Source organism: Staurois parvus, unplaced genomic scaffold (genome assembly GCF_062004578.1).
Source record: "Staurois parvus isolate SC_StPar_1 unplaced genomic scaffold, SC_StPar_1.0 ptg000058l, whole genome shotgun sequence".
In the NCBI taxonomy this organism is placed as follows: Eukaryota; Metazoa; Chordata; class Amphibia; order Anura; family Ranidae; genus Staurois; species Staurois parvus.
Genome location: NW_028317854.1, coordinates 14,918,190 through 14,937,544, shown reverse-complemented (window position 1 = coordinate 14,937,544; position 19,355 = coordinate 14,918,190). Strand labels below are relative to the sequence as shown.

At 39.1% G+C, this 19,355-nt stretch overlaps 1 protein-coding gene across 4 annotated transcripts in view; it reads left to right on the top strand.

The window, feature by feature from the left end:
* The window catches only part of EGF (epidermal growth factor), a 186,922-nt gene that overhangs the window by 133,657 nt on the left and 33,910 nt on the right, over positions 1-19,355 (top strand). For all 4 annotated transcript variants that reach the window (XM_089668511.1, XM_089668510.1, XM_089668512.1 and 1 more), the window contains 3 exons: positions 5,515-5,631; positions 10,089-10,214; positions 12,354-12,476. In XM_089668511.1, the coding sequence (XP_089524637.1) occupies positions 5,515-5,631; positions 10,089-10,214; positions 12,354-12,476 (366 nt within the window). The remainder of the gene's footprint in view (positions 1-5,514; positions 5,632-10,088; positions 10,215-12,353; positions 12,477-19,355) is intronic.

Here is a 19,355-nt window from a genome sequence, read left to right as displayed (position 1 = left end):
TGATTCCAATCACTGACAGACTCAGCAAGAACACATTTTTTACCATTAGAGATTTGTCTAGGCATTTTTTTTTTTTGCCTTCATCCTGTTGAGGAGATATCTGCTTATTTTCTGTGGGGGAGATGCAACTAACTTCTCATGCACACTGGGTGTTTTGATAACGCTGGTAACATTAGCTGTGTAAAGTCACGTTAAAAACATGAGTTTCTCAGCTTTTTTTTAGCGTTTTTGCAATAACGTTTTTGCATTAGCGTTTAGCAGTGGTTTGCCGTGATTAGTGTTGTTTTCCCGCATTTGTGTTTTTTAGCGTTTTTTCTTTACCAAAGAAAAATTTTTTGGGTCAAAAAAAGTTAAAAAAATTCTGATTTGCTGCATTTTACCGCGCCTTACCGCGTTTTGCTGCGTTTTTCAGCATTTTTACAGCCAAAAAACCTCTCTAGAAACCCGCTAGTTCTGGGGTTTTTTCCAGCCAAAAAACGTTGGTTATAGTCTATGTGTTCTTGGACACATTGGGTAACATGCTGGGGGGTTTACGGCTGTAGAAAAAAATGTCAAAAGCCAAAAACAGCCGCTGTAAAAACGTCCAGTGTGCATGAGGACTAAGTCATGTTATCCTATATGTCCTGTGTCCATGCACACATAGACTGCAATCGACTGCAATCAACGTTTTTTGGCAGGGATGTTTTTTGGCTGCAAAAAAATCCCAGGACTAGTGGGTTTCTAGAGAAGTTTTTTAGCTGTAAAAATGCTCTAACACTGAAAAATGCAGCAAAACACGGTAAAATGCTGCAAAGCAGTGTTTTTTTACTTTCTGTTTACCAAAAAAAATTATTTTTGGTAAAAAAAATGCTAAAATAAGCAAACTCGGAAAAACATGGGAAAACGCATCTAATCGCTGCAAAACGCCACTAAACTCTAATGCAAAAACGCTAAAAAAGCTAAAAAACTTAAAGTGACTTTACACAGCTAACGTTACCAGCGTTATCAAAACGCCCAGTGTGCGTGAGGACTAAAAATGAGAGGAAATCTCTACAAAATGAGAGGACATTTGGGCAGCACAGTGGCTAAATGGTTAGCACTTCCACCTGGCAGTACTAGGGTCGTTAGTTCAAATCCCAGCCACGGCCCCTCCTGCCTGGAGTTTGCATGTTCTCCCTGTGCCTGCATGGGTTTCCTCTGGGTACTCCGGTTTCCTCCCAAACTCCAAAGACATGCTGGTAGGTTAATTGGATCCTGTCTAAATTGGCCCTTGTATATGAATGTGAGTTAGGGACCTTAGATTGTACACCCCTTGAGGGTTAGGGACTGATGTGAATGTACAATATATATATATGTAAAGCGCTGTGTAAACTGATGGCGCTATATAAGTACCTGAAGTAAATCAATAACTCAATTTGTCACCTGAACAGGTGTTAATAAGTTTTACACTAAACTTGTTTTGGTTGACAACTGGAACATTTTAGATTTCCCATCATAGTCTGTCTAAGTGACAATGGTCACCAGGTCAAATAGTAAATATGAATCTACCTGAAGGGGGAATAGATTGTGCTAAAAACTGTCTACTGGGACTTTTTTTCTCTTTTACTCAATATTTAAAACATTGCACTCTTCAATATTTCAGACCTCCGGTATATTTCTATTGATGCACTGTGAACTCTTCAAAAACAAGCGCTGAATGTGTCAAAAACACTACAGTATAGGTGCATTTTTGGTGCCCTGGAGCTGAAAAATTGGAGACAGCAGGTTGTGACAAAGCCTAGAAAACAAGACATGTCCTAAAATTCTTGATGTGATGCAAAGCGAAGCGACTATAACATGCTGGTGTATACTATCCTGTCCACTTGACATTGTTTTAATTAGTGAATTGTTGTAATTAGTGAATTGAAAAAGTGGTACAGGGGCAAAAAAATATTAGTGTTGCTGCATCTGTATTCCTTCCATGGCACATGGCACAATCGTATGATGAAACAAACACCATTTTCATTTTTTGTTAGACAGAACATCCAGTTTTTGACTCGTCATTGGCCTGCTTTAGGCTCCAAGCACACTGGGCGTTTTGATAACTCTGGTAATGTTAGCTGTGTAAAGTCAAGTTAAAAATGGGAGTTTTTCAGCTTTTTTTAGCGTTTTTGCATTAGCGCTTAGCTGCATTTTGCCACATTTAGCAGCATTTTTCAGCATTTGCATTTTTTTTACAAAAATGTTTTCCAAAAAAAAACGCCAGTTAGCGGCATTTTACCACGTTTTGACACGTTTTCAGTGATAGAGCATTTTTACAGCTAAATAACTTCTTTAGAAACCCACTAGTCCTGGGGGGGGGGGTTTCCAGCCAAAAAACATTGATTACAGTCTATGTATGCATGGACACATAGGATAACAAGCTGGGGGGTTTACTGGCTGTAGAAAAAAACAAAAGCCAAAAACAGCCACTGTAAAAACGTCCAGTGTGCATGAGGACTTAGGGAGATTCACCCTCTCTATTTAACCTGGGGACTGGTATCACTGGGAGGGAAAGTGAAAGAAAATCCCAAATTTTGAGTTTTCCCCTAGAACAGAAGTAGAGCTGAACTCTTCAGCTTGGACTCTGGTGACAGCCAGGAATTTCCTTCACTTTGTAGGGATTTATTCTCACTTCCTGTTGTGGCTATAATAGAGTAATTTTAAACATCCCTTACTCTATACAAAATGAAAAAAATGCCTTTAGTTCTATTTTAGGAGTCGTGTACAAATGACCTGATAATAAAATGTTTCCATATTTCTTGTAAACAACCCTCTCCAGATATAGCTAATCTGATTCCAATGCAATTCTCCTGCAAATATTAACATAAAGTCAGCTGTATGTAGAAAGGTTTCTTACAACATTTATTTAACATAATCCTAAGCAATTCCAGCTGAGGATATGATAAAAAATGAGTTCAGCATGCCAAAATAATTAATAGAGCCAGAGATATAGGCAAACACAGTTAAACGCATATCTTGCGTTTTTTGTAAAATGTCAAACTTGGCTATACCAGCTCCCAGCTACTGTTCCTCCACTGGTCGGTGGGGTTGTACATCACAGCTAAAGTGATAGTTTTTTTAATTTCTAACTTATAATAAAGCTTACCTGTAGGTAAAATGAATATCTCCTAAACGTACACCATTTAGGAGATATTCTCTTTCCTAAACTGACGCATGCGCTCTGAAGGACCTTTAGAATCACTTTAAGTCCTCAATCACACTGGACGTTTTTACAGCGGCTGTTTTTGGATTTTGAGGTTTTTTTCTACATCTAGTAAACCCTCCAGCATGTTATCCTATGTGTCCATGCACACATAGACTGTAATCAATGTTTTTTGGCTGGAAAAAAAACCCAAGACTAGTGGGTTTCTAGAGGAGTTTTTTAGCTGTAAAAACGCTCTAACGCTGAAAAATGTGGCACGACATGGTCTAATGTCGCAAAATGGGTTTTTTGGATGTTTACTTGACCAAAAAAATGCTAAAAAGAACAACCATGGAAAAAAGCTGGAAAACGCTGCTAAGTGTGGCAAAACACAGCTAAACGCTAATGCAAAAACGCTAAAAAAAAGCTGAAAAACTCATGTTTTTAACGTGATCTTACACAGCTAATGTTACCAGCATTATCAAAACGTCCCGTGTGCATGAGGGCTAAAGAAGTAGAGATCTCCCTGAACAACATGGGAAAAGTAAAAAATCACCGGGCACAGTGTCACCTCCTCACACCTGATTTAAACCTCTAATTGCCGTACTACCTTGTCACAATCATGTGCATTGTACGGCAATCATGGGTTTAAATCAAGTGGTGAGGAGGTAACATATCACCTCCTCACCACCTGTCAAACACACTTGGATCACTTTTCAGAGGAGCAGCAGTGCCTGCTGCACCTGTGAATGAGCTCTTAGTTGCATTCTGCAGTGGCACTCTTAGGGCTTGTTAACACATAAAGTTGGGGGTTGGTAAAACCCTGCAGTTGAATTGCAGTTTTACCTGCCCCAATCCATAACCCCTTTAGCTGCTGAGGCAGCAGCCAAAGGTGTACACATGCTGCAGCAGGAATTAAACCCCCTGTTGCGTTTGGTGCACTTGCAGGGTGCATACAGCGTGCCCCATTTACTTGATTGGTTGTATCGCCTGCCAGTCGTGGGCCCAATCAAGTAAATGGGGCACTCTGTATGCACCCTGCAAGTGCATGCTTCTGCGGGGTCCAAGGGGGTAAAGCAGGTGGTGAGAGAGGGCTGCCTGTTTGCTATACTGCACAAGGTTTCAGGGCACTTGCAGAGCAGCCTCATTCACTTGAATAGGTCATGCTTGACAAGTGCTACACCCACCAACTATGACAGGGAGTATAATTCCTGCTGCGTCTGCGACATGTGTACACACCTGGCCACTGCAGCTAAAGAGGGTGCGGTTGTGGCGGGGGTGGTAAAAACACATCCTAATTGTGTTTTTACCACCCCCCCAAACTGCAAATCTCAATGAACCCTTACTGTTCTGAGCCCCCTGTAAGGCTCCTTTCACACTGATGTGCTGCGGTTTACCTGAACCGCAGATGCAGCACAGTGCATATGCAACATTCCTGGGTTAGGTGCGCTTTGTCATAGACTTAAATAATATCCTGCAGGTGTGGTACACTTTCAGAAAATGCTCCAAACCCTCAGTATATAATAGAAGTCTATGGCTAAGCACAGCTAACCCACAGGAAAGCTACACTGTACCCGTGGTGTGGGTAAACTGCAGTTCATCAGTGTGAAATTAATCCTATACTATTACGCCCAGTGTATTACTTCACACTGACCTGAAGATCTCTTCTTTCCTGTTGCTGGAACCACTCTGGAGACTGCTAGCTAGTGGAGTGCAGTTGGTATCTCTCCACATGGGAACGGAGCCAGCAATACAGAGGAGGCATCAACTTATGCGGCTCTTTCCCCCTATTACAGCTCCAACTTTACAAGTAGTCCCCCTGCATTGCATTCTGTTTGATGCTCTGGAATTGGGGGTCAGCAAGCCCAGACCACGATCTACCAGTCACCTGGTCACTATCAACTGGTAGATCGTGATATGCAGGTTGCTGTCTCCTGTTATTTACTAAGCTAAGTGAACATCCTCAACTCCTTCAGTAAATCAATCCTGATATATTTTGCAGAATTTCAGGCATCTAATATAATTTGTGAATTTTAGTTACAAATGTTCTTTCTTTTTCATATTACTGGGAAGTATTGGCAATGGTTTTGCCATTCAAGCATATAGTACAAGACACCTTAATTTGTAGATCTGTGTTCTTTTATGTTCCACATTGAGCTAGGGATTCACAGTGTTAATCTAATTAAAGCGTCTCCCATTGGAAACTATAGATGGTAATCTACTGCAATAACTAGATGCTGTGATAGTATTTTAAGAATAATCCATATTGACCTGAAAATGTAATTTAAAAAGGTCACATAGCTGGGGCACCTGTTGGGCCTGTAATTCTTTTTGGCAGAAATGTAAGGCTATAAACTTTGTTCTCCAAACAGATGAGAGTGGCTGTGGGGACAGTTCGTGTGATATCAATGCCTACTGTGTGCCATCAGAAGATGGACCAAGATGCCAGTGCTTGGAAGGATATTCTGGGAATGGCAAGTCCTGTCATGGTAATGACAACATCACTTACTTATTTTCACTGTAGTAATCAAGTGCAAAGAAATAATGAAACCCTTTCAGTTTTTTGTTTGTCAAGAAATAAATCATCCCCAACTCATGATATATGTAAAATGTGGTGGGTTCACAGAGATTCCCTGTGCACAGACTATGCAAGTATTTACATAGTCTGAATAAGTAGTAAGCCCCCCATTCATCCCTGTTGGTATAGGAATTTTGGTGTGACATAAGCCATAAGTCCAGTTGAAACTGACGTTTCAATTTTTGTAGATGCTGTAGATTTGAAAAGTTGAAGAACGCACTCATTTTTGTAATCTCTCTTATGTTGTTGTGGGCAGTTTTCCCAGGTCTGACTACTTGTAACAACTGTTATGAGGTTCTTTGTGGCTTCTGAAAATGACATATTTATGGCATGGGTGTTTTGGCACCAGGGAATCATGGCACATCATTTTGGCAAAAAAGGAGCTTTTACTGCATGCAGTATACACTTATCACATAGTAATTTACTAACTTTTAACCTAAAAAAAAGCTCACATTTGATTTCAGCATGTAAAGAACTCAAGATACTGTAACACATTTCATGGTCAGCCATGTTGTCTATTTGAATTATACTCACTGACATTTTATATACACTATATAACAAAAGTATGTGTATAGCCCTCCAAATCATCATTCCAACAAAAAAGGCAGGTTAAAAAAAGACATGGTTTGATCAGTTTGGTGTGGAGGAACTTCAGTGGTCTATAGTACAGGTATCCCTGATCTCTTCTCTACTAAATATAGGATAAATTGTAACAATGATTGTGAGCCACAACTTCTTATCTAACATCAGTGCTTTAAACGAGTTCTTTTGGCTGCATAACTATAAATTTCCACAAAGACATCCCAAGATACTTTTGGAAAGCCTTCCTGGAAAAGTGGAGGCTGTTGTAGCTGCAAAGGGGCAAGCTGTATCCTAATGTCCTTGGCTTTGGAATGGGATATCCAATAAGCTTCATATACTGTAGGTGTGATGGTCAACTCGGCCCAAAACTTTTGATTATTTAATATATTTAAAAAATATTTTTGTATACTATTACACTTTAGTGAGGGATCACAGACCTCTTTGCGAGGTCTTACAATAACCTGCCAGTGCTGAAAATGAGCATACTGTATTTCTGTTGAGAACACAGATTTGCAAACTCCTATTTGTATTTTGGCTACCTCTTCCTGTCAATATATTACCTATTTTGACTTGAATTATGATGTATTAAGACTAATTATCTCAAGTTACAGAACAGAATATGAATAAACATTCTAGTTGCTTTATAGAAAACTGGAGCCATAATTTTGGCTTCCATATTGTTGTGCATTTTGCAGTTTTTCTTTTTAAGAAGGCCCATTGTTGGTTGTGATGTGTAGGGGGGGATGAGGGGCGGTGCAATGTGTGGTTCCAATGCATCACACTGTTTCTTTATTTTTTAACTTTATTGAAATGTATTGAAACTGAAATCTATTTCATTGCAGCATTATGGTGTTAACAGGGAACATAGGCAGCTATTTTTTTTGTATATGCCCTTGTGTTGAGCCTGCATTGATCTATGAAGATCACTGATGCTCAGTGGACATAGTGTGATCGTACCCTTAGATGTTTACTTGCAATATTTCTTCAACATATCTGGACTTGTGTAATAGAGAATTATTATCATATAACTTAGTGCAGGAAGATATAGCATGATTGCCTGCAGTTCTTGGTTTTCAAGGAATGTCCCTGATTTTGAACACTGATCAACTCTAAGGTCCATGGCACACTATTGATCCTGTAACTGGTGACAACTTGCCATAGAATGGATCACGATACAAGGCAGAATACATACTTTCTTATTTTTATATGCTTCTCCTCCGCTGGCCAGATAAGCAAAGCGTCATTCTGTTGCTGGCCAGTGACATTTTGCAGTGATTCTGTCAACAGGTGAGTGACCCCTTGCTCATCCAGCCAGCAAAGGAGTGACACATGGAAACAGGTGAGACATTTCTCTGCATTTCTTAGCCAATCTAATGTAGGCAGATTGTCACCAGGAGCAAGATCACCAATATGCAATGAGCCTTACAGTAAAATTGCCTTCATTTTGGAAAGCCCCATTCATTTTCTAAAATATATTTGTGTTATCTTAACTTCTAAGTTACTATTTCACCTTGACATATACTCCTTAATATAATTGTAGTGTGCCGCCATTCTCAGATCAACTATGGACACAGTTCTGTGTTTTACGTAAATATCTGAATGAAAAAAGTATCTGTGCATATGGTAACCAGATCAATTTCTATGTTATTTTTCGAGTAAAGGCTAGATAATGTAAAAGGAATCAAGACTGAATGCAAATTATTATTATTATTATTATTATGCAAGTGTAGCACCCTCCTAGATAGTTAGGGGAAGCTGGCTCAGGTTTTTTTCAGCTAGGAAGGCTGAGTCAGAAGGGGTTATTTCAGGTCAGGACTGAGAGGCTCCCCAGGTCAGTTCCCTGAAAACTCCCTCTGCTCTAGAATCTTGGAGAAGATTCTAGTAGCAGTGGGCAGTGGTGATGAGTGGTGATGAGTGGATGGCCTGCACACTTAAGGGACCCTGGCCAATCCCCAAGCAGGAGGCTCAGCATGGGACCAAGGTAGCCTTTAAATGTGACAGAGCCTGCTCAGTGGCAGGAGAGATTGGGTGGAAGATGGAGTGAGAAGGCTGAGGTGTAAGAGCCTGGAAGAGGGCCCAGTAGGGAAGGATTCCACCTCCAGGCAGTGGTGTGGGAAAGGAGGAATGCTCCAACCTCAAAGGCCCCCAGAGTGAGGACCACCTGTGCAGCAGGGAAGGAGACAGCCCAGTGGAAGGCCTGAAAGCAGCTACCAACCCACCAGCTCATAGGAACAGGACTGCGTAAGTAATCCTACATCCTCTGGACTGTTAAAGGGGAAAAGAGCACTCTGGTGGAAAACCTGATTTGCTTTTTACCCAGGACTGTTCACCTTAAAGTGGCAGACACTGGATCTCCTGTCCAGGGATACCTGCAGACAGCTGGATAGAAAAGGATTGTCTGGGGTCTGGAGTGGTACCAGGAGAGGTTGGAGAGCTCTCCAGAAGAGATTTGCTGTGTAAAGATTTGAACATAGTTCCAGGAAGTTGTCCTCAGTTGCAGTTCCCTTGGACATCCCATACACCCCTTACCCCATCCAAGTTATCCCCTATTAAAATCCAAAAAACCCAAGCTCAAGGACCGTTTACTGTCTCCTGGATGCAAGTCTGTGAGGAATATCAGGCTGTGCAGGACTATAGGGGGACCCAAATCTCTAGCGACTCCTAAGGGGGTAGTGCTGCACAAGATTGCACAGCACTTTTCAAATAGAGATTTCCTGTCTTCAGTCTTATGCTTGAAACCTTGAGAACTGTTCTTTAGACCTACATACTGAATGACATTAACCATAACAGTTGTGTATATAAAAATACTACATTTCTTGGCCATTCTAAAAAGGCATAGCATTGCTTGCTGCATATGTCCATGGTAATTAATATCGTATGAACATTTCTAAAGTGCAAAATAAAATTTTACTATTTTATTTTAAGCATACATAAGTGACACCTCTTTTCAAATACAGCACAAATCTCCTGTTATTTAAACATGCCTCGCTCTGGAATGTAAACTCTTACTAAATTTATTTGTTCCGCACATATATTCTTGGCACAGGTGAATTTATTGTACATCACGCACCTCTATCTACGTTACCAATGTAACAGACAGCCCTCAACTCCCTCTGATGTCTACATGAAAAAAACAGCTGCCACACAAACCTTCACATTATTGATATTACAGCAGAAACTACAAGGTGAAGAAGTGGACACCACATTCCACCACTCATCTCCCTAATTTATATACTTTCAAGTCAGAAGGATTACAAAGGCATTTGCTTGTAAGGGCTCATGTACATGGCCGTATCTGGCCATATGGCGTATATCCCAGTGCATTTCCCCACCAGGGAGCCCACAGATGATGTGTACAGCCATCTAGAGAAGTCAATGGCCATACCTTGCTTTAAGCGCGAATACCGAAGTGTCTGTATAAACACGCAATGGTGTATAGGTTTACAACTCCGGATGCATACATTTGTATAAAGAGTTGTGTACTGGTATGCATATGTGTGTTTATGCAAGTTTCTCGCATGTAAATATATATAGATGTGTAGCCCTATTGGCTTTTATAGGCAGCTTTACATGTTACCTGGAAGGGAAATATGCCAGAACTTACATTATACAGCCAGATGCTGTCTGACATTATACAGCCAAGCTAAAGTAGATAAAGCAATACAATATTTTGACCAAAACTTTTAATTTTTAAGTTCTAAGTCATAGCCTTTAAGCTAATCAAGGCGTTTCAGAGAGCGTGAACACTTGCTTACCATTTGTTTTCAACGTGATGCTTTACTTTAGATATTGATGAATGCTGGTCACACTTTGATGCCTGTGACCCACACAATGCGGAGTGTATGAACATGGAAGGTGGTTATATATGCCGATGCAGAGATGGTTTCCATGGAAATGGCCTTCAGTGCACAGGTAAGCAAATATATCCAGTTTTCGCATGGAGTCTTTACTCATGGGTGAATGGAGTGTCTTTTACAAATGCACTTTACCACCTGTTGTTATCTGATGGTTTGCAACATTAAAGCAATCAGTCAGCAATTATCTTTCATTGATTTGGTTACTGTTAACTGTTAAAATGAGGAATATTAGTTGCTGCTGGTTTCCAGGACTTTGCCCTGCTTGCACTGCCCTATTTAATGAGCCTGGTAGCATCAAAAAGTTAATCATGAGGATAATCATACAGTTACAAGAGTGCACTTCATACACCATTGCATCTGGCTCTAGAGATGCCCACAAATTCATGTGAATTGTTTATTATAACTATAGAACATAAAGAGAAGATTATATGAATATGTAGCATAAAACTCCCTGCTATTACTTTGTTAATGGTTTCTCCCATAGCTTACAAACAAGTGAACATTACCTTAGCCTCAAATCAATGGCTAAAGCCTAAGATTTTTCGTGCTTATATCTGCATTTCTCTTCATTTCCTTTGGCAGCTGTAACAGAATAGATACAAATGGAACAAGTGCATAGATTTATTGGAAATCTTTAATATGAATACAAGGCTCAAATCAAGAGTGACCCAGTAGTTAAACTCATCAAATAACTGGTTCTGATGAATAGTCATGAGAGTCATTGAGCTGACACTGACACACTCACTATACAATGAGGAACACCCTTATTTAGGTTACATGTTTTAGGTTACATTTTTTTACTCCATTATATTTTTTAATAATTCATTGCGTATCTCATATGAGTAGGACAGGATTGTGCCATACTCTAAATGGTATGAGCTATTCATATACCACACAAATTTAACAGAAATTAAAAATGCAGTATATGGGCATAATGCTACATAGACTGTATGTGCTGCTCTAAAACAGTCTAAAATTCTCAGCTCAGAAAAAACACAAGCCACATCAAGTACTCATGCCATTCTAGTAATTCAATTTTGGTAATGCTGATTTAAGAATTTTGTTGAATAACAAGATTAATAGAGAAAGATCCACATACAAGGGTAATAAACCCTCCATCATGTGAAACATGACAGATCACAGTACATAACATGCTTGAGTCTGAGTCTATGAGAAATAACAGGCAACTAAGGCTATATAGGAACTCAGGTCAACATTTGCCCCTCTGGCAAATGTGAATGTGAAACATGACAGATCACAGTACATAACATGCTTGAGTCTGAGTCTATGAGAAATAACAGGCAAATAAGGCTATAAAGGAACTCAGGTCAACATTTGCCCCTCTGGCAACCATGTCTGTTATTATGTGAAGGGCAGGTAGTGTTGATGTAGTCATAACACCAGTGGAGAAACAATAAAAAAAAAACATTAAGAGAGATATAATGGAAGGTGTTGGGGGAATTGGTAGGGAAAAAATAGGGTAGGAATGTGCGGTAAAAGGGTGAGCCACTTAGTGCACAGAACCACAGTGAATTCACAAGAAAGTCAGTGCCACCACTGGATTGAGGTAAGTATGCATCATAGTTTAACATAGGGCAGGAGAGCACAAGAAATAAGAGCACTGTGTGTTAATGGGAAGGGACATATCTTTGCATTGGTAAGTCTGTACTCATGTATGAAATGTCTTCAGGTGTTTGAAATGTACAATAAGAAAATGCTGCTGTAGTAAAAGAGCACTGAGCTTGTCATATATGATTTATTATATGATACATTTACTTGGGGAACTTAGTGCAGCCCATCAGACAAAACACTGTCATGCTTTCACCCAATTTACTAACACAATGGGGTTGATTTACTACAACCAGAGAGGACCAAATCTGATGCAGCTGCATGTTAGCCAATCAGCTTCTAATTTCAGCTTATTCAATTAAGCTTTCACAATAAAATCTGGAAGCTGATTGGTTTCTGTACACAGCTGCACCAGATTTTGCACTCTCCAGTTTTAGTAAATCAATGCCATAGCTTGTATTATATGTTGTTGAATAAAAGCTATTTAACATAATAAAAGTAAACTGTTAAAATGTGTCAACACAAACAATATGTGTACATAAAATGTGCATGAAATACAGTATATGATTCCATGTTGTCATAGTCTGTATTATATTTGTATTTACTGGAAGCCTTTGTCTGGTAGATATTGATGAATGCACACAGGGCACTCACGGATGTGGAGAAGAATTCCTCTGTAAGAACACACCAGGGAATTACACCTGCATATGTAGTAATGGGATTCCTGAAACTGCAGCTAACTGCCTGGGTGAGTAGTTTCACGGAAGTCTGACACTGGGAAAGCGAAGTGAGCACAGGGATGGTGGTTAACCAAAGAAGTCTTACAGTGGAGCCAAAGAATCCCTGCATAGTTAATAAGCTTTTCATATGTCTCCTGCTGCTGTTTGGGAATAATCTTCTGAAATCTCCATAATCATGATTGTTTCTTAAGTCTCTTCATTTTCCACTTCTTTTCATTTGCCGTAATTGACATCTAGTGTTAGAGATTTAAGTGATTAACTATATAAATTGTTCTCGGTTCTCTTTTTCTTCATTTTGTATTATGGTATTCATTTATGCCTTTAAAATTTTGATTTACTGTGAAGTGTGTTATCTAATCCTTTTTATGGCCATGATTACTCTTCCTATCATTTAGAAAGTAAAGACATTATTTCTGTAGAAACGCAGTATTCTTCTATTGTTTGTGTATTTTTTAATCTACTTTTAAAGTTTTTTTTTTAAGTGTAATGCTATTTGAGTATATATATATATATATATATATATATATATATATATATATAAGCGCAGCCACTGTGCTATTAATTATGTATGTGCTTTAAGTACTTCCAGTAACATATATATTGTAGTCAAACAGCTCATGGGCATAAATTGTGAGGCTAAAATGTATAGTGGTTACAGCTGCTCTCGAAATAGCGATAGTAAGATAGTACATGTTAAAAGTTCATCCTTGTGAAACAATCAGCACATCCCAAATAAAAGGCCTGTATAAAGCCATTTTATGGGTTTTTTTTTAAATCAAATGGCAACACTAATGCCGGCCATACATGGGTTGAAAATCTACCTATTTTTCATCCGAAAATCGAACCTAAAAGCAATCGGCCTATTTTCGCTCTGTTAGTGGATCAATTGCACCGGCCGATTTTTGTGGTTCCTTCCCTTTTCAGTGATCGAGCATGTTGGAAGATTCGTGAAATACGACCGATTTTCGAGTCAATGATGGTTAAATCGTATGATCGTTTTTCCGAAAAGAATATGCGCATGAGCCGTGACCTGGAAGGAACAGAAGTTTCGCCTTTTATATGGGGTGAACTTTATGACTTGGTCGGCCAATTTTCGAAATCATTGATGGCACCATCGGATTACTGACAAACAACATTTTCAATTTTCGGATGAAAAATCATTCGAAATTTGACCCATGTATGGCCTGAATTGGAAGCAGCACAGTGGCTAAATGATTAGCACTTCCGCCCAGAAGCACTAGGGTTGTTGGTTTGAATCCTAACCACGGCACCACCTGCCTGGAGTTTGCTTGTTCTCCCTATGCTTGCTTGGGTTTCCTCCCACACTCCAAAGACATGCTGGTAGGTTAATTGGATCCTGTCTAAATTGGCCCTAGTTTGTGTATGTATGAATGTAAGTTATGCAGACCATAGACGGGTCACAAATCGGCTGATTTTTTGGCCGAAAAAAAAATCGGCCGATTTTCGCACCATTAATGGGTTAATTGGTCGGCTGTTTTTTTGGGTTTTGGCACTTTTTTTTATCGGTAAAATTGAAAAAAAAAATAGGCCGATTTTCCGATCGCCCGATTTTCCCGGTAATGATGGGCAAATTGGCCGATTGTTTTACCGATAAAAAGTTTGCGCATGAGCCGTGACCTGCAAGAAGAAGAAAAAGAAGAAGAAGAAGAAAAAGAAAAAGAAGAAGAAAAAATAACAAAAAAGAAGAAAAAGAAGAAGAAAAGAAGAAGAAGAAGAAAAAGAAGAAGAAAAGAAGAAGAATTCCAGTCCACTATTATATTTGACATGAAAAAGTATTGCGGTTGCAACAATGTATCTATTTGTACCTGAATAAAAACATCTGTATCCGAAATGGATACAAATAGATACAATGTTGCAACCACAATACTTTTTCATGTCAAATATAATAGCGGGGCTCTCTGCAAGGGACAGAAGTAATTAAATGCTGGCCGTAGATGGGATGACAATTGGCCGATTTTTTTTACCGTTGGTGGTAACGTCAGCCTATTGAACGACCGATTTTTTTTTTTTTTTTTAAACAGCCGGTTTTCAACCCGTCTATGGCCTGCATTAGTGACCTTAGATTGTATGCCCCTTGAGGGTTAAGGACTGATGTGAATGTACAATATATATGTAAAGTGCTGTGTAAATTGACAGTACTATATAAGTACCTGTAATAAAATAAAATAATACAATATGAAACTGCACTATTGTAAATGGGACTGATTGAAATGTAGTTTTATGCAGCCATTTTGTTGGGGATACTACAAAAATTAACAAAAGAGGGCACACTAGTGCGTGCATTATCCCACAGTATTTATTTAAAATCAATAGGAATAATACCAACAACCATGTGAATTAAAATCGTTCATCAAGCTACTCATCTATAGCCCAGTAGTCCTATACTTGGCACACTCCAGGGGGACCTCTCTGGAATATAGCTAATGTGTTTCGAAGGTTACCCCATCTTCATCGTAACCTTCAAAACGCATTAACCACAAAGAATCCTGGTGAGGTCCCCCTGCACTCTGGAGTGTGATAAGTCTAGGACTACTGGGCTATAGACAAGTAGCTCAATGAGCGATTTTAATTCACTTGTTTGTGAGTATTAAATTGTTGATTTTAAATAAATACTGTGGGGTAATGCACTGGGCTGGTGCATCCTCTTTTGTTCATTTTTTGTAGTGGCTTTAGGACATCCCCAGTCCTAGAGAGCAGAAAGGCTCGAAGCATTCCCCAGTGACTTGTTGTTATCCTTTACACATGTACCAGACTGTGGTGTCCTTTTATGAAACAGAGATCAGCGGTGATCCTAAGGATCGTTGCTGATCTCCGATCATTAGTGGTTTAGGAAACAGAGATGATCAGTGGAGATCATGTTCTCCGCTGATCATCTCAGCACACAGATGGCCAGTATATGAAGGAGCGATGTCAGCCCTTCACTGGCGATATGTGTTCTCCCTCCAGATGCTGCAGCCCAGAGCTGGAGAATCGGAGGAACCACAAATTAAGCAGTGATGATTTACCGCTGCTTAGTAAACGGTGTTTGACTGATCTCTTACTGTAATCTCACAAGATTATAGTAAATGCAGCTGTTTTCCAGCATTGAAAGCGTTTGTAGATCGCTTCTCCCTTCATTCAGAGAACTGATCTACACCGCTTCATAAAAAGGCATTCAGAGGAGAACTGTCTTCTCCGAGAATGCCAGAGAACTGAGCAGCGGTCATTTACCGCTGCATGATAAAAGGACACCTATCACACTTACAGTTGTGTTCAAAATAATAGCAGTCAGACATCACTAACCTAATCAATCACTGTTTTTGGTAGAAATTATATTTCCACATGGCAAATAATTTACCAGCAGGTGTAGTAGAGTAATAGAAATCCAACAGACTCAACAGTCATGACATGCATGCTGCTGATTCTGTGTAATTGAATCACTAATTGAAAGGGGCATGTTCTATTAGTGAGGTCATTCATTCTTTGAAAAACAGGTGGCAATTATTGCCCTTATTTAAGGAAGGAAGGCAGCAAATGTTGTACATGCTGGTTACAGTGCATTTCTCTCTGAAATTCTGAGGAAAATGGGTTGTTCCAGACATTGTTCAGAAGAACAGTGTACCTTGATTAAAAAGTTGATTGGAGGGAAAAACATATAAAGAAGTGCAGAAAGTGATAGGCTGCTCAGCTAAAATGATCGCAAATGCTTTAAAATGGCAACCAAAACCTGAAAGACGTGGAAGAAAGCGAAAAACTACCATTCGAATGGATAGAAGAATAGCCAAAATGGCAAGGGCTTAGCCAACAGGTACACTGTGAAGACAGTGAAGCATGGTTGTGCAAGCATCATGATATGGGGATGTTTCTCATACTACGGTGTTGGGCCTATTTATCGCATACCAGGGATCATGGATCAGTTTGAATACATCAGAATACTTGAAGAGATCATGCTGCCTTATGCTGAAGAGGAAATGCCCTTGAAATGGGTGTTCCAACAAGACAACGACCCCAAACACACCAGTAAATGTGCAACATCTTGGTTCCAGACCAACAAGATTGACGTTATGGATTGGCCAACCCAATCCCCGGATCTTAATCCAATAGAAAACTTGTGGGGTGACATCAAAAATGCAGTTTCTGAGGCAAAACCAAGAAATAGAGAAGAACTGTGGAATGTAGTCCAATCATCCTGGGCTGGAATACCTGTTCACAGGTGCCAGAAGTTGGTTGACTCCATGCAACACAGATGTACAGCAGTTCTCAGAAACAGTGCTTATACAACTAAATATTAATTAATTGATTCAAAGGAAAGAAAAATCTTCAAACATTTTTCAGTTTATATAGTGAATGTTTGAGTTTGTAAAGAAGAATACAAACACTGTTTTTTTTTTTTGAACAGTCTAATATTCACTTTTCTTCAATTTTTTTTAGAGGAGCAACACAAATTTGATATATTTTTCTTCATGTTCCCAATGCATATGTGTGTATGGAAATAAAAGCTATTAGAAGTATTATGAGCTTTATTCACTTTTTTCAACACACTGCTATTATTTTGAACACAACTGTATGTGCAGGAGACCTTCGGTCGTTTTTTGGGGACAATTGGATCATTTTTTACAAGCACTTGGTTACGGGGTTGGAGCTCATGTCATCTGCATATGTGGGAACTGATACAATATGAACAGGCTAGCTGAGCAGATGAATATGCATGTAAAATGAGAGTCCTTTCCTGTAAATAAGGTGAATCTGTTTTCACTTTTGATACCCCATTCTGGGCAAGGGAAATTAATAAGTAATAAAAGGATTTTTACTTCCACATGGTTGGCTGATTTTGCAATGAACACTACCAATAAACCTAATTCACTATACTAAGTAAACATTCACATTGCAAAAGTGAACATTCACCTCTACGCTACAAAGTGAACATTCATTTTGCTAAGTGAGTAGTCTGTTTTCTTTTAGTAAATACTTGCAACACAGATTGGACTAAAGCTCTTGTCAGTACCTCTGCAAAGCCTAGTCGTAGTGGAGCTATGACATAAATGTGCTGGAGTCACAGTGCCGCAAAGCTCTGACCCATTCCCACTAAGCCCTGCATTCTTTTACTGAGGTGCTATGACATATATCCAGGGCAAGTGTGTGAAACGGTTACCAAGGACAAGAGGTATTACCAGTTCATACATTTTCATTGCAGTTCATACATTTGTCAAAGTATGCCTTATTCTGCACTATGATTACCTTTTTAAAATGTCACCACATCTATCATAAATAAAAAAGGGTTTATTCGGCACTTTCTTTTATGCCCAAATTTCTAACTACATACAGAACCCCTAGATTAAAATGCCCAGATACACCTAAAATATAAAGCCTCTTTCATATCACAAAATAATATAATATATAGCTCCATGCTGTATATACAGTATAATATAACGTGGAGATTTAAACAATGCAAGTTACAACCTACTTAGTTTTTCTTACCCCTCTATCCAAAAACATTATTTAACTAACACCTCTGACTCCTCTACAGGCTATTTGGTGTTCTGTCATCCCCAGTCACACTAGATGTGAATTGGCATGCTATTTGCATGCCATGCGACTTGCAAATTGCATGCCAAGTCGCACCTTATTGTCCGCAATTAGAGCGGCCATATTGGTGCGGTTACGACTTGGTTGGAGCCACACCGATTTCTAAAGTAGTACATGCACTACGTTTGGTATGATTTGCATAGACATCTGTGTCAGATGTCTTGCAAATCGCACCTGAAATCAGCAAGTCACCGACTTTGAAATCGTGCAACTTTACTGTGAGTCACACGATTTCAAAGTCGGGTTTAAAGTGACCGGGGTGTAACTGTCAAAATAGGTGCTACTTAAAGCGGTATTAAATCCCAAACAAAAAAAATATTATATTGCAACTTACCAATTCTTAGATGTGATGGTTGCATTATTTTCTTTTTTTACACATTTCCTCTTTATTTTCACCTGTTGATCCTGCCAGAAAGTCTGTTGTTTTTTTTTAGTTTCCGTTAACAGACCAAACTGTCCAGCAAAAATTGCAGTTCGAGGGTTCACACTCAAAAGGATGTTTACAGTGGACACTTTTAGTTTTTTATGTCAAACTTTTATCCCAATATATAAAAGTAAACTGTTACTGTGCCCACTTAAAAAAGTGTTAGCTGCAGTTCAGTTTTAGTTTGTTAGTCAAGTCTGCTAAATTTTCTAGGCCATCTACCACTATCCTCTCTTCAGATTGATAATGCTGCTGTACAAGGGTGTCTTTATTGCTCCTCCTTCCAGAGTGGAGACACTGTAAGACAGTAGGTGTGTAAGTGGTCAGATCACCAGGGGAAAATAAAGGCAAAAAGCCTAAAAAAGGAAAACGAATGCAGCCACCACATTTAAGGATTGGTAAGCTGAAATATAATTTCATTTCTGTTTTGGGTTTACTGCTTTAAAATTTACATCATGGTGACAGGGGAAACACTATAGCATTGATTGAGGACACATGATTGTAATCTGACCCTGTCCAATTTGCAAGCAGTGTTCAGAGACTCTCAAGCACACCTTAGAGGTTGGACAACCTTAGTAATGACACTGCCGGGTATCTGATTGGAAATCAAAACAATGTGACAAATGATGGAAAGGATCAAAAATTAACAATAAGATTTTCTAATGTATGCAGGTTATATTATTCCAAATATATCTTTAGGCTGCATTCACACTTGAGCATTTTTCAACTTGAAGCTCAACGCTCAAACATGCTCAACAAGTAAAATCCTATTATTTCCAATGGTCCCGTGTTCACACCTGAGCGTTCTGTTGCCTGTAGCACAATGCCTCTAGCTCAAAAAAGTACTTGCACTACTTTTCAGGCAAATCTGATCATT